At 37.9% G+C, this 14500-nt stretch overlaps 2 protein-coding genes across 2 annotated transcripts; one reads left to right on the forward strand and one right to left on the reverse strand.

Moving 5' to 3' along the window:
* Positions 1–1030: 1030 nt before the first annotated feature.
* LOC129943079 (uncharacterized) lies at positions 1031–6163 on the forward strand. The gene has a single exon (XM_056052298.1). The coding sequence runs from the start codon at positions 1031–1033 to the stop codon at positions 6161–6163; it is 5133 nt and encodes a 1710-aa protein (XP_055908273.1).
* Positions 6164–8805: 2642 nt separating this feature from the next.
* LOC129943083 (uncharacterized) lies at positions 8806–13929 on the reverse strand. Its single transcript, XM_056052302.1, has 2 exons — positions 10344–13929; positions 8806–10238 (listed from the first exon to the last, which is right to left on the reverse strand). Exons 1-2 carry the CDS (start codon positions 13927–13929, stop codon positions 8806–8808), a joined length of 5019 nt encoding a protein of 1672 aa, XP_055908277.1.
* Between the last annotated feature and the right edge of the window lie 571 nt (positions 13930–14500).

Here is a 14500-nt window from a genome sequence, read left to right on the forward strand (position 1 = left end):
TATATACATACATAAAATATATTCTAACTATATTTAAATAAAACTATGAACAACATATCCTGCTTTATAAATAAATTTCATAAATATTTAAATATAAAACTACATAAACTAAATAACATATATCGAACATAAATTCATTCGCTAACCATAATCAGCATCCGCATAATTTATGGTGCTTTCATCACGTAAAAATTGATAAAATCCACAAAAGTGTAAATACGATCCACTTTTGGGCGAAACACACACACACATTCACACAATATTAAAAAGCTTTCGTTTCCAACATATTTTCGAAAACTAACCCATTGACGCACTCACCACACCATTGCATAATATCGTTTCGCTCTATTCGCTCGTTCTCTCGTTACTTACAATCCACAAATAGGATCCATAGTATACACACCTGATTTCGATTTCAGTGCACAGATCAACATTTCGGCACACAACATCATTGATTTCATTTATCGCTTTGCTCTATTCGCTCGTACTCTCTTATCGTAGCCACATAACATCTCCATGGTATACACACCTGATTCGATTTCAACTTGATATCAGTGCATCGATCTTCATTTCGCCAATACATCATCACCCAGGTCGTCAACGTTGTCATCATCGTCATCATCGCCATCATCGTCGTCGTCGGGGGAGATTTTTGCTTCATGATCAATTCACTGATAGAGCTTTTTTGAATAGCATTTTTTTGTCGTTGAAATGCATTAAACAACTTTTGCCTTTTCGTAGGTTTAACCTTCAATGCTTTGAAAAGAAATTCTTAGTACAGAATAAATTCGCTTGTTAAAATTGGATTTTGGATTAATCTCAATTCTCACAATCTATCTTTGAATTCAACTCGCCGTGAGATTTTATTTGTTGGGACAGTTTTTTGTTGGGAAATTTTATTCTTTACAACAGGGTTGCCACCTAGCATTTTTGATTTGTTGAATAAATTTAATTGAATTTTCAATAAATTATAATCGTTTTTGTTTTTACTGTCGCTGTTTAAAGAATAATAGAAAATTAAAAATCTAAAATGGCTGAACCAACACTTGATGAATTAAAACAACAACGAGCTTCTACTAAAGGAAGTATATCTCGGATAAAGAATATCGTGGAATCCAATTCTAACGCCCTAACTTCAACTGAACTTGAATGTCGTCTAGGAATTTTGGAGTCGTATTTTAAACAAATATTAGCATATCAAACCAAAATAGAAGTTTTATTACCAACAGATACTAGTAGAGGTGAAATAGAAGATTTGTACATCACCGCAAAAACTAAAATTCTTTCGCTTTTGGGTACTGGTAGACGAAGTAGTATCGCAGACATGACAGTTTCTACTGTCCCACATACAATTAGTCATCTTCCAAAACAACGTTTACCAAAGTTTAGTGGAAGATATTCAGACTATAAAAATTTTATAAATTCGTACAACAATTTGGTAGAAAATGATTTAAGTTTGACAAAAATAGAAAAATTTAATTACTTGCTTTCTTGTTTGAGTGATCAAGCTCTTGGCACAGTTAAGGCTTTTCAAGTCACGGAAGCCAATTATCCCAAGGCACTTCTTAGTTTGAAAGAGCGCTATGATAATGATTGCCTCATTTTCTTAGAATATATCTCACAGCTGATCGAATTACCTAAGGTTCAAAAAGCTTCTTCTGTTTCTCTACGGAGCTTGGTAGACAATATTTCGGCGTTGATTAGTTCGCTACTTTCTATAGGATCGCATGAGAATATTTGTAACGCAATAATAATTCATATTGCGATGTCGAAGGTTGACACAGATACACAATCGAAGTGGGATGAACAACTGGACTATAAGAAGTTGCCGGATTGGAAGGATTGTGCAAGCATACTCAATAAACGGTGCCAATATTTGGAAGCAAGAGATAGCAAGCAGATTTGTTCGGAACAATGCGTGAAGACATTCAACAAACATTCATCAACAAAGCCAACAATAGTAAATCCTCATCGCCCACAAACTTCGCTTGCTGCAAACCAACGATCCTGTATCTTATGTCGAGACCTTAACCATTCAATTACAAATTGTAAAAAATTTCTTGAGCTTTCGGTTATGGATAGATTTTGGAAAACCAAAAAACTAGGCTTGTGTCTGAATTGTTTAGGGAAGGGTCATAGTGTATTAAGATGTCCATCGTCTTATAAGTGCAAGACTTGCAAACAAGCACATCATAGCCTTTTGCATAGGACTCAACCTGCAGACACCAATTCTGGTATTAATCCTCCCTCAGATACATCTGGTCAAAGCACATCAGCTGCAACTCATTCCGCAATGGAAAAAGAGCAAGTTCCTGAAGCACAAGTTATTTTAGCAACAGCATTAGTTCTTATCAAGGACTCATCGGAAGGCTTTCAACTCGGTAGGGTTCTACTAGATTCTGGTTCACAAGTCAATTTTATTAATGAAAAGTTCGCCAATTCACTTGGTCTAAGGAAACATCGTAAGAATGTTGACATCGTCGGAATAGGAGTGACTGAAACAAAAATAAAATATCAAACTCAATCAACAATCCGTTCACGATATAGCAACTTTGAAATTTCTCTCGAGTTTTTAGTTGCACCTTCCATCACTGGGTATCAGCCTGAAGCATCTCTCAATGTAAGCAGTTGGAATCTACCTTCTAATTTAGAGCTTGCTGATGAGAATTTTAATCAACCGTCACAAATCGATTTATTATTAGGGGCTGAAGCTTTCTTCGATTTATTAGAATCAGGTCAGATAAAACTCGGAGAGGGTCTTCCATCATTGCAACAAACTGCATTAGGATGGATTGTATCTGGAAGATACAAATCAAAATACAACACTACAAAGAAAGCATCGTGCGTAGCCAATACACTTGAAGTTGGTCTTGATAAATATTTTGAAAAATTCTTTGAATTTGAAGAAATTCAAGGTCTACGGTCAATATGGTCTGAAGAGCAGAATGAATGCGAAAAGCATTTCATAGACACAATTAAGGTGCTTCCTAGCGGTCGGCTTATGGTACAACTACCTTTCAAAAAACATCCTAGCTGTCTTGGAGGCTCTTACGATATTGCTTTTAGAAGATTTTTGTCGCTTGAGCGTAGGTTATCCAAAAATGCATCAATAAAAAGTCAATATTCTGATTTCTTAAAAGAATACGAACGTTTAGGTCACATGTCTCTAGTTCCCAATCCAAACCTTGATGAAGATCATTATTATCTTCCGCATCAATATGTATTAAGGCCTGATAGCGTATCAACAAAGTTACGTGTAGTCTTCGACGCATCTTGCCGCACATCATCACAAATTTCTTTAAATGGAATACTAATGGTGGGTCCTACTATACAGGATGAGCTTTTGATTATTTTGCTACGTTTTAGACTTTATCGATACGCGCTAACTGCAGATATCGTTAAGATGTATAGGCAATTCCTTGTGCATCCATCGGATAGGAAATTCCAATTCATCTTATGGAGAGAAAACGAACATACCCCAATACAAACTTACCAGCTCAATACCATAACTTACGGCACATCATCTGCACCCTTTTTAGCAATTCGCTGTCTTCAGTATTTGGCTGAAATTAACGTCGAACGTTTTAGTCAAGGTGCTGCTGTTCTTAAGTCGGACTTTTACGTTGATGACATGCTAACTGGGGCAGACGACTTGGATACTCTTTGTCAAAAACGGAATGAAGTCGTTTCAATTTTGAGTACAGCTGGCTTAGAACTTTCGAAGTGGAACAGCAATCATATCGCTTTAATTGAAGAAGCTACACCAAAGGACATCAAATTGACTGAATCCAATCTCACCAGTACGTTAGGTATTTCTTGGAACCCTCATGCTGATGAATTCATTTTTTCATACAAACCTAATCGGGTCTATACAAAATACACAAAAAGATCTATTCTCTCGCTTTCGTCGTCTCTTTTTGATCCAATGGGCTTGCTTAGTCCAATAATTATCCGGGCTAAGATACTGCTACAACAGCTTTGGATAGAAAAATTCGATTGGGACGAAAATATTTCTCCAAATCTCGAGACAGAGTGGCGTCAATTCATGACAGATCTCAACTCAATTCAAAATCTTCCAATTCCTCGATACGTTTTTCTAGAAAACAATATCAGATTCCAGATACATGGGTTCGCAGACGCATCTATGAAAGGGTATGGCTGCTGCATTTATCTGCGGAGCATTGACAATAGTGGGTCCGTAGGAGTGAAACTTTTAGTCGCCAAATCCAGAGTTGCTCCTGCAAAGAAGAGAACACTTCCCCGCCTAGAGCTCTGCGCAGCACATCTCTTATCCAAACTTTGGGTAACAATACAAAGGGTCATCGTCAAGCACTACAATGAAACTTACTTTTGGACTGATTCGTCAATAGTTCTGCACTGGATATCCACACATTCTTCGAAGCTAAATACTTTCGTTGGTAATAGAGTAGCTGAAATCCAGGACACAACAAAGGAGGTGGTCTGGAAACATGTTCCAACTTCTGACAATCCAGCAGATATAGTTTCTCGAGGATGTACAGCGGAAGAGCTTAAAAGTTCAATTTGGTTCAGGGGTCCAGATTTCTTGATCGAGGATGAAGAAAGGTGGCCATGTTCATTAGGAGCTTCTCCTCCTCCAGAAGATTTATTGCTAGAACACAGGAAAACTGTTTTAGTTTGTCAAAAAGACAAAAACTATTATCTCAATTTAATTGAAAAGGTTAGCTCGTACACCAAAGTTTTGAGAATCTTTGCTTACGTAAAAAGATATCTCAATTTACGATTACTGAGGATTCCATTCCCAGGTCGATACCTTACAGCTGGGGAGTTAGATTATTCGTTACTCACCATAGTTAATGTCATACAAATGGAGTATTTTGCGAAGGAGATCCAGGCAGTAAAATCAAACTCAAAACTTCAAGGATCGACAAAATGGTTATGTCCTTTTATCGAGGACAGAAATGGTCTTTTGTTGTTGAGAGTAGGTGGCAGATTGAAACATGCTGACATTCCAGAGGAAAACAAACATCCGATGTTGCTTCCAAAAGATTGCAATTTCAGCAAAGAACTTATTCGACATTTGCACTATTCTAACTACCATGCAGGTCCAAAGGCTCTTGTGGCGCTAACGAGACAAAGATTTTGGATCATCAATGTTCGACAGTTGGCACGCAGCGTTATTCGAAGGTGCACTCATTGTGCAAGATATCGACCGAAGTTATATGACCAAGTAATGGGAGATTTGCCTGCAGAAAGATTAACATCTTCACGTCCATTTTTATGCTGTGGGGTTGATTTCTGTGGTCCTATTTACACATACTACAAAATTAGGGGGAAGGTGCCTTATAAAACCTATGTGGCAGTTTTTGTCTGCTTCGCTTCGAAAGCGGTTCACTTAGAAGCTGTATCAGACCTTTCAGCAGACGCTTTTATAGGAGCATTAAAAAGAATGATAGGTCGTAGAGGTATTCCCAAAGACATCCACTGTGACAACGCGACAAATTTTGTTGGCGCACAGTCAAAACTAAGCGAGTTGCGAGATATGTTGTTCAAAAAATCCAACCAAGAAAATCTCATTAATTATTGTACTAATTCCAATATAAATTTTCATTTTATACCCCCCAGGGCACCCAATTTTGGTGGAATTTGGGAAGCTGCAGTTAAAGTCGCTAAGGGTCATTTGTATCGCAGCCTTGGAAACGCCAAATTGTCATTCGAAGAGCTGTCAACTGCACTTGTCGAGATTGAGGCCATCATGAATTCGAGGCCTATTACTTCTATGTCAACAGATCCAAACGACTTCGAAGCCCTAACACCAGCACATCTCCTGATCGGGTCCTCTCTCAAGGCGATTCCCGAACTATTGACTGAGGTATCCGACATAAGCTATCTCGAAAGGTGGCGGCGAATTAACGCTGTCAAAACTCATTTCTGGAAGCGATGGTCCAACGAGTACGTCACTGAACTGCAAGGTCGTGGAAAGTGGACAACATCAAGTCCAAATATCGCTATCGGCAGCTTGGTCATCATTCACGAAGACAATTTACCACCCCAAAAATGGCTCTTGGGAAGAGTCACCAAAGTCATCGAAGGTCCTGATGGGCGAGTAAGAGTCGCCGATGTTAAAACTCAACGAGGAACATTTCGAAGACCTATTCGCAAATTGGCGGCGATTCCGTCTTGAAAGGTGATCCTTTCAAAGGGGGCGGAATGTTGGAGCTCAAATCATCATAAATTACTTTATTTTTGAATTAAATTTTGAATAATTAACTTACTCTTAAATTGAATAAATTCTACTACTTTTATTACATTTATTTTTGAATTTGGCGCTTCATTTATACCATTCGCCATAATAACTTATTGTTGAATTCGCCTTAAAAATGTTACTTAAAAATAACGTAATTTCTCTCTCTAAAAATCTGCAATAAAATGTATGTATAAATAGAAGCTTTCAACTTTAATAAACGCTCTTTTCTTGTTCAAAAACCCTTAGGGGAAAAATCGCTGCATTTTCATTTCGTCGTTCGCTACAAGTTTATAGTTTCGCTTTTATAGTATATCGGCTATAATATAGTAATTTAAAAGTTATAGGATCTAAAGTAATTTCGCTTAATTTATCTCAACCAGGATCTACCTATCTTTTTCATAGAAAAGACAAAATAGAGTTCCCAGGTTGACGGTCAAAGTTGTTTGATCGTACAAAAATAAAAGTGTCAAAAATATCTTTCAAATGAAACAAAAATTACATTTCTATAATTTATATATTTTGAGTTATTTTTAATCAAACCTTTGAATAACAGAATTTTTTAGGCAAACTTTTGTACAATAATATCTTTTAAAATTCAATTATGATATTAATTTTTTTGGCACCAATAAGTAGCTTAGTTCACAACCTTTATTTTCATATATAATTTTTTAGAGTTTCTTCAACAATTTATTCATTTTGAATATAATAATTCAAAAATATGCATTCGGGTTGCGCTGCATTTACAATCATTGGAGCATGACCTGAAATTCTGTCAGCGCGCACCCAACATCTATGGCAAATTCGATCTGAATTATGCACCTTTAAGAAAATGCATGGAAATAAAAGCTATTTCACAAAATAACGAGTCTTCTATTTTTATTAATTTTACCTGAAGAGGAGCTACCCATTCAATAACGATGTTCCTTATTCCAACTTGTCTCTCATTATTTGATGAAAGCATATGCGATCTAAAACGTAGAATTGACCTTTGGGAATTAACGCATACCTGTCTTCGATTTCCCACACCCGAGCTAGGTTCGTTTCTTTGCACTTGGGAACTATTTACGTTACTTGGATTTTCATTAAAAGTTGAATCGTAATCCATTTTTGTCAAAAAAACATATTTTAAGAAGAAATCACATCAAAAAACCAAATATCAACTGCATTAAACCAAAAAATATAACGGACAAAAACTTATTGACAGATATTTAATAGCGTGAGTGGTTAACTCTTTCCTGTATGTTAAGCTTATACCGGTCACATGCTACTCTTCTAATATTATAGTGTTAGGTATAAGATTTTTTTGTATTTTGGGAGCATATTTTTGAATTATTATTGTCAAAATGAATAAATTGTTGAAGAAACTCTAAAAAATTATATATGAAAATAAAGGTTGTGAACTAAGCTACTAATTGGTGCCAAAAAAATTAATATCATAATTGAATTTTAAAAGATATTATTGTACAAAAGTTTGCCTAAAAATGCTGTTATTCAAAGGTTTGATTAAAAATAACTCAAAATATATAAATTATAGAAATGTAATTTTTGTTTCATTTGAAAGATATTTTTGACACCTTTATTTTAATACCTTTTTGATTTTCCTAGCTTTTCTATATCCAAAGATATTAGCATTTATGTCGAAAAAGTGCTGATTTTTAATGGTTTGACATTTCGAACTTCAATCTCAAATATCTCGGATCTCCCATGAGTTATCGACAAAACATTTTTGCAGATATATCCGGCTTAAAACAACCTTTAATTTGATACCAATTTCATTGGTGTACACTCCGGGCCGGATGTCCCTTATAAAATGAGCAATCCCCTTTGGTAAAATCGATACTAGCACATATATAGACAAACTTTTAAGCAAGACAAATCGACAGACGGGATGGGAAGTTATCAGTGTGGGTAGCATCCCAGCCTCTTTTTTAAAATGTTGCCCATACAATTGATCTCAGTGTAAGAGAAAATTAACTTCAAGGAGGTTATAAAATCTATATTTTAATCATGTCTACGGGTCTATTGGAAACCAACCAATTCCATGAAAAAATTCAAAGTCTATTTTGAATACAATCTTTCAACTTTTTGGGTTGTTGAATTCCCTTATGAAATACGCAAATACAAATTGATCAGCAATACAAAATTGTTCAAATTTCAAACTCAATTACAATTTTATTTTTTTTACTTTTGTACATTGACCAAGACAAAAATGCGGACTATGAAAAATCGATGTGATCTCGATGGTGGTTGATTGCAGAAGAGATCGAATTTATGCAAAAGTACATTGAAATCTTCTGCAGCAACGGAGGTACAATGTAAAGCAATTGTAGAGATTAACTTATCACCAAAGTTTAAACAAACAAAAGGATTAAGAGCATTATACTGATTACAATACAAACATAGGGTATTATTGGAAATGTTTGGCAAATGAAACTAAAAATTTACAAATGAAAAATTAACCAAACAAAAAATTAGAAAAAAAAAAAAAAAAAAAATGAATACAAAATAAAGTGTTGACATAATAAATTATAGTAATAATAAATCCATTCCAGAACACGCCGCCGCCCCCTGAAGGAATTTCAGGAACATGGTAAAAGAGCCAATTTTGTTATAGATCGTTTGAAAATGCCATTTTTGGTGCGAATAGACACCACTCGTACTAAATCGTCCTCTCCTGGATGAAGTTTCTCAACTCGTCCTAGTGCCCATTTTGATGGTGGCATATTGGGCTCTTTGACGACGACCAGATCACCAACTTCAAAATTCTTGGTTCGCTTTTGCCATTTAGGGCGTTGTTGTAGCGATGTTAGATAGTCCAAATGCCAACGACGCCAAAAGCCTTGGGCCATATTTTGAATAAGCTGCCATCGTCCAAGTCTATTAAGTGGAATCTCTAAACAGCTGGGCTCTGGTATTGCAGTATATGGTCTACCTATAAGTAAATGAGAGGGTGTTAATGGGTTCAAATCTGAGTCAGAGACAGAACAAAGGGGCCTAGAGTTTAATATGGCCTCAATTTGACACAGCAAGGTGGACAACTCTTCAAAGGTCAGAATAGTATTCCCTACAACTCTTCTAAGGTGCTGTTTCACACTTTTAACCCCCGCTTCCCAAATACCTCCAAAATGAAGACTTTGTGGAGGAATAAACTCCCATTTTATGCTTTCAGCTGCCAATGTTGTCGAAATGCGGTGATTATGTTCCTCGGATCGTACCAACGCATACCATTCTGACAATGTTCTTGAAGCTCCCTGGAAATTGGTGCCATTGTCTGAGTAGATGACGCTGCATTTTCCTCTTCTAGCGATAAATCGCCTTAATGCCGCCAAGAATGCATCTGTGGATAGATCGCTGACGACTTCCAAGTGCACAGCCTTTGTTGCCATGCAAATAAACAGCGCAAAGTATCCTTTCACGAACTTGGGTTTTCTTCCTCTGGATAGGCGAAGAGTGATTGGTCCAGCATAATCGCAACCGGTTCGATCGAAGGCAAAAGATGGTGAAAGTCTCGAAGAAGGCAAGTTTCCCATGAGCTGCGATGACGTGGCTTGACGTTGGCGAAAACATTCTATGCAATCGTGAACAACTTTTCGTATCAGGTTTCTGCTTCCAAGAATCCAAAACTCCTGCCTCACCAATGAAAAAAGCTCTGATACACCTGCGTGAAGGAATCTTACATGAGCATCCCTAAGAATCAACCTGGAAACCGGATGACCTTTTGGCAGGATAAGAGGGTGCTTTAGACTGAAAGGGACGTCAACGGCTTTTGAAATTCTGCCCCCAACACGAAGTAACCCGTTTTCATCCAGAAACGGTGACAATGGACTGAGTTTGGAGGTATTAGACACACACTTCTCAACTTTCAATGCCTTTATTTCATCTCCGAATTCGTCCTGTTGAGCCCATAGAAGACATTTCTGCTTTGCATAAAGCAGCTCTGATGAGCGCAAATGACCTTTAACTCGTTCTTCTGGAGGAAGTTGATTATTTCTAGCACGACGGACGAAAACTGCTACAATTTGAATGGCTCAGGACCACGAAGAGACTCGAGTCCCTAGTTTGTCTATGAGATTCTCCTGCACACACAACAAATTTGCAACCACAACTTCTTTCCTACCTTCAGGCACCTCATCTATTTCCACCTTTCCTGCAGATCTCGGCCAAGACTCAAAATCCATTGAAATCCAATCAGGACCTTTCCACCAAATTCCCAACTGCAACAACTTTTTGGGCTCGACACCTCTCGATGCACAATCAGCTGGGTTTTCTTCAGACCGAACATGGTTCCAATCAGAACGGGGAAGAACATCAAGAATCTGTGAAGTACGATTCGCAACAAAAGTATTCCAACGACGAGGGGGCGAAGAAAGCCACGCTAATACGATTTGGGAATCACAAAATACAAAAGTGTTGACGGGTCTGACGTCCAACGAAGCACGAACCAATTCAATCAAACGACTTAACAAGAGAGCCCCACAAAGTTCTAGGCGAGGAATTGTAAGCTGTTTAACAGGGGATACGCGAGTCTTAGCAGCAACCAGTTGAACCTCGATTTTCCCATTTTCAGCCACGCTTCGAGCGTAAACAACCGCGGAGTACGCTTTCTCGGATGCATCTGAAAATCCTATCAAGTCAAAACGCTTCGAATTCAAAGTGCACCTCCTCAAAATCTCGATCTTTTCGAAGTAGAGAAAATCGTTTCGGTAGCAAATCCATTTGTCAGCTACTTCAGTTGGCAGTGGATCATCCCATCCGATCTTCGTTTTATGCACCCATAACTCCTGAAACAGCATTTTTAACAAAATGGTGGCAGGAGCCAGGAAACCCAAAGGGTCAAAGATTTTTGAAATCTCTGACAACATCATTCGCTTAGTGGGTGCCAACGACGATTCCTTCTCTAACGAAATTTTGAAAGTGAAAACATCACGATGAGGATTCCAAACTAATCCGAGAACTTTCGTCCAATTTTCACGACTATCCAAATCAAGAGAAATGGTAGGTTCTGAATCCAAACCTTTCAAAACCAGCCAACAATTTGAGCTCCATTTGCTCAACCGCAAACCTCCACAAGACAAAAGTTCAATCAACTCCCTTTTCAACTCCAAAATTCCTGCCACTGAATCCGACCCTGTCATGATGTCATCAACATAAAAATCATGCAAAATGGAATGCGAAGCAATAGGGAATTGATTGGAGTAATCTAAAGCGATTTGTTTTAGAACACGCATCGACAGAAATGGAGCTGGTGAAGTGCCGTAAGTGACGGTACGAAGCCTATAATGTTCAACAGGCTGATCCGGATTTTCTCGCCACACAATTCGTTGAAAATCCCGATGTTTGGTATCAATCCAAATTTGTCGGAACATTTTAACAATGTCGGAGCAAAAAACATACTTATGAATTCTAAACCTTAAACAAACATTTATTAGGTTACGCTGGAGTGGAGGCCCTGTGTGCAGCATCTCATTCAAGCTGTTACCCTTTCCGTCCTTATGAGATCCGTCAAAAACTACCCTTAGCTTGTTTGTGACAACAGCATGATGTGGCAAGTAGAAGGTCTTCCCAGAAGAAGGTTCTATCTCGTGTTCAGGAATACGTTCCATGTGCCCTAGATCCTGGTAAGCTTTCATAAAACGAGAGTATTCTAAACGAAGATCATCTTGCCGAGCGAAACGCCGTTCCATTGCAAATAACCTGGACAATGCTCCAGAAAGAGTATTACCAAAAACTATATCCTTGTGACGAAAAGGTAACTCAACAATGTATTTGTTATCAGGCGCACGAGAGAAAGTTTCAATAAAGTGAGTATCAGCAAAGTCGCCAGAATCCAAAGAATAATTATTTTGAAGTACCTCTTCAATTTCCCAAAACCATTTCATTTGAAAATCAACGTCCTCTTCCACCCCTATATGAAACGCAACGATTTCCTTGTCTGGAATACTTCCGGTTACTACCCACCCAAAAATAGTGTTGTGAGCAACCAAATTACCGGCTCCATCGTTGCGACGACCGTCACGCAAAATGCTCCAAGCTTTGTCAGATCCTAACAACACATCAATAGGACCTGGCGTGTTGAAACCTGGGTCAGCCAACTGCAAATCATCCAAGAACAAGGTTCTATCAAAATCAAAAGGCAATAGAGGGGTTTTTGAAGTTATTCGTTTTAAAATGAAGGCTTCAACTTCCAATTCGTTTGAATCCATACAAGAGCTAAGCTTAAGGCTCACAGCTCCTTGGGTAACACCAGCTTCAACGAAAGATATACCAGATATCGGAAGACGAGCGTGACGACGACGAAGACCTAATCGTTTCACTAAACTTTCTGTGACAAATGAAGCTTGAGATCCTGTGTCCAGCAGCATGCGACAACGTTGAGTTTTACCTAACGCATCCACGACCTGCACAACAACAGTGGGCAAAACACCAATTGGACGAATTTCATTTTGTGAATGATTACTAACAATCGCAGCCGTATTAGAAGGCGAAGGTGGTACTGTGTTCAGACTGCTAGTTTGATTACCTGACGAATCTAAATGCAATAAGACATGATGACGAACAGAGCAATGAGGACAGCGGGTCTTTGAACGACATCTCGAAGCGGAATGGCTGCTTCCTAAGCAACTGTAGCACAATTTCTGATCCCTAGCATAATTGCGACGAGACGTAATAGACAACGTGAGAAATTGAGGGCATTGTGGAAGAACATGGCTTTCTTTACACATGGGACACGACGGATTTGAAATTGCAAGGCTTTTAATATTTTTCGAGCCACTACCTGAAGCGAGACCAGGACGCGTCAATTGTTTATTCAAGCGAGTTTTCGTATCTTTTTCACGTTTAGTTTCACATGCTTCTAAGGCATCGCATCTTTCCTCCAAAAAATCGATAAGATCTTGAACCGTCACGGTTTCCGAATTATTAACATGAAGTGCCCAAGCCTTCCGCGTTTCTAAGTCTGTTTTATCGAGGATCAAATAAATGAGCCAAGGATCTCTACCTTCGGAATTCATAGCTTTTAAACCGCGAATAACCTCATCAGATTTGTCCGCTAACTGACGCAAATGTCCACTATCCGCGGAAAGCACCGTTGGCATTTTTAAAAAGCTTTCAATATACGCGTTAATAATACATAACGGCTTATTGTACCGACGTTCGAGCTTATCCCACGCTTGCTCATAGTTAGAGTCTGCAATTTCGATACCGTTTAATAATTTTGAGGCATCACCAATCAAAAATGATTTTAGATAACGCATTTTTTGGGCACCCGGAAGTTTTTCCTTGCAATCAACGCTTCCCAAGAACATGTCGCGAAATTCCGGCCATTCGCGATAGTCACCAGAAAACGGAGATATTTTAAATTTCGGAAGTTCGATTTCCGCGGAAGCCTTCGAAGGAACACCCACTGGGATTGGCGGTAGAAGGGTAGGTTGATTGTTCCGAATGGCTTTCATAAACGCACTTTTTGCCTCGATATATTTTGCTTCGGTTGTTTCAAAGTCAATTTCAGGGTCAACGTACCCCTCAACCTCCGCATATTGAAAAAGTTCGTTTTGATTCGCACAAAACCCCTTCCACGCTTCTTCCAAACGTTCTAACCGAGTTTTTAAACTATCGATGTCGGCATCGACCATTTCCAAAATATACGTATGTGCACGTGTTATAGCACCTTTTAAATGACCCCGAGATTGCTTCAACAAATTCATCTTAAATAATCAATAAATAAATCTAACACGATTTTATCATTCGATTCCTCTAACAGCAAAATTCTATTAAACAGCCTAGCAAACAGCAAAACCAGCAAAACAACAGCAACAGCAATCACCAAAAATTTGATACAATGTTACCTGGTATCAATGTCCAATTCAGCCAAATTTGCAACAACCACCATAAATCACCAAATTTTCTTTTATTTTACAAAATATCCGGCTCGTTAGGACCAACTTTGATCAGCAATACAAAATTGTTCAAATTTCAAATTCAATTACAATTTTATTTTTTTTACTTTTGTACATTGACCAAGACAAAAATGTGGACTATGAAAAATCGATGTGATCTCGATGGTGGTTGATTGCAGAAGAGATCGAATTTATGCAAAAGTACATTGAAATCTTCTGCAGCAACGGAGGTACAATGTAAAGCAATTGTAGAGATTAACTTATCACCAAAGTTTAAACAAACAAAAGGATTAAGAGCATTATACTGATTACAATACAAACATAGGGTACTATTGGAAATGTTTGGCAAATGAAACTAAAAATTTACAAATGAAAAATT

Source organism: Eupeodes corollae, chromosome 1, assembly GCF_945859685.1.
Source record: "Eupeodes corollae chromosome 1, idEupCoro1.1, whole genome shotgun sequence".
NCBI classification, from domain to species: domain Eukaryota; kingdom Metazoa; phylum Arthropoda; class Insecta; order Diptera; family Syrphidae; genus Eupeodes; species Eupeodes corollae.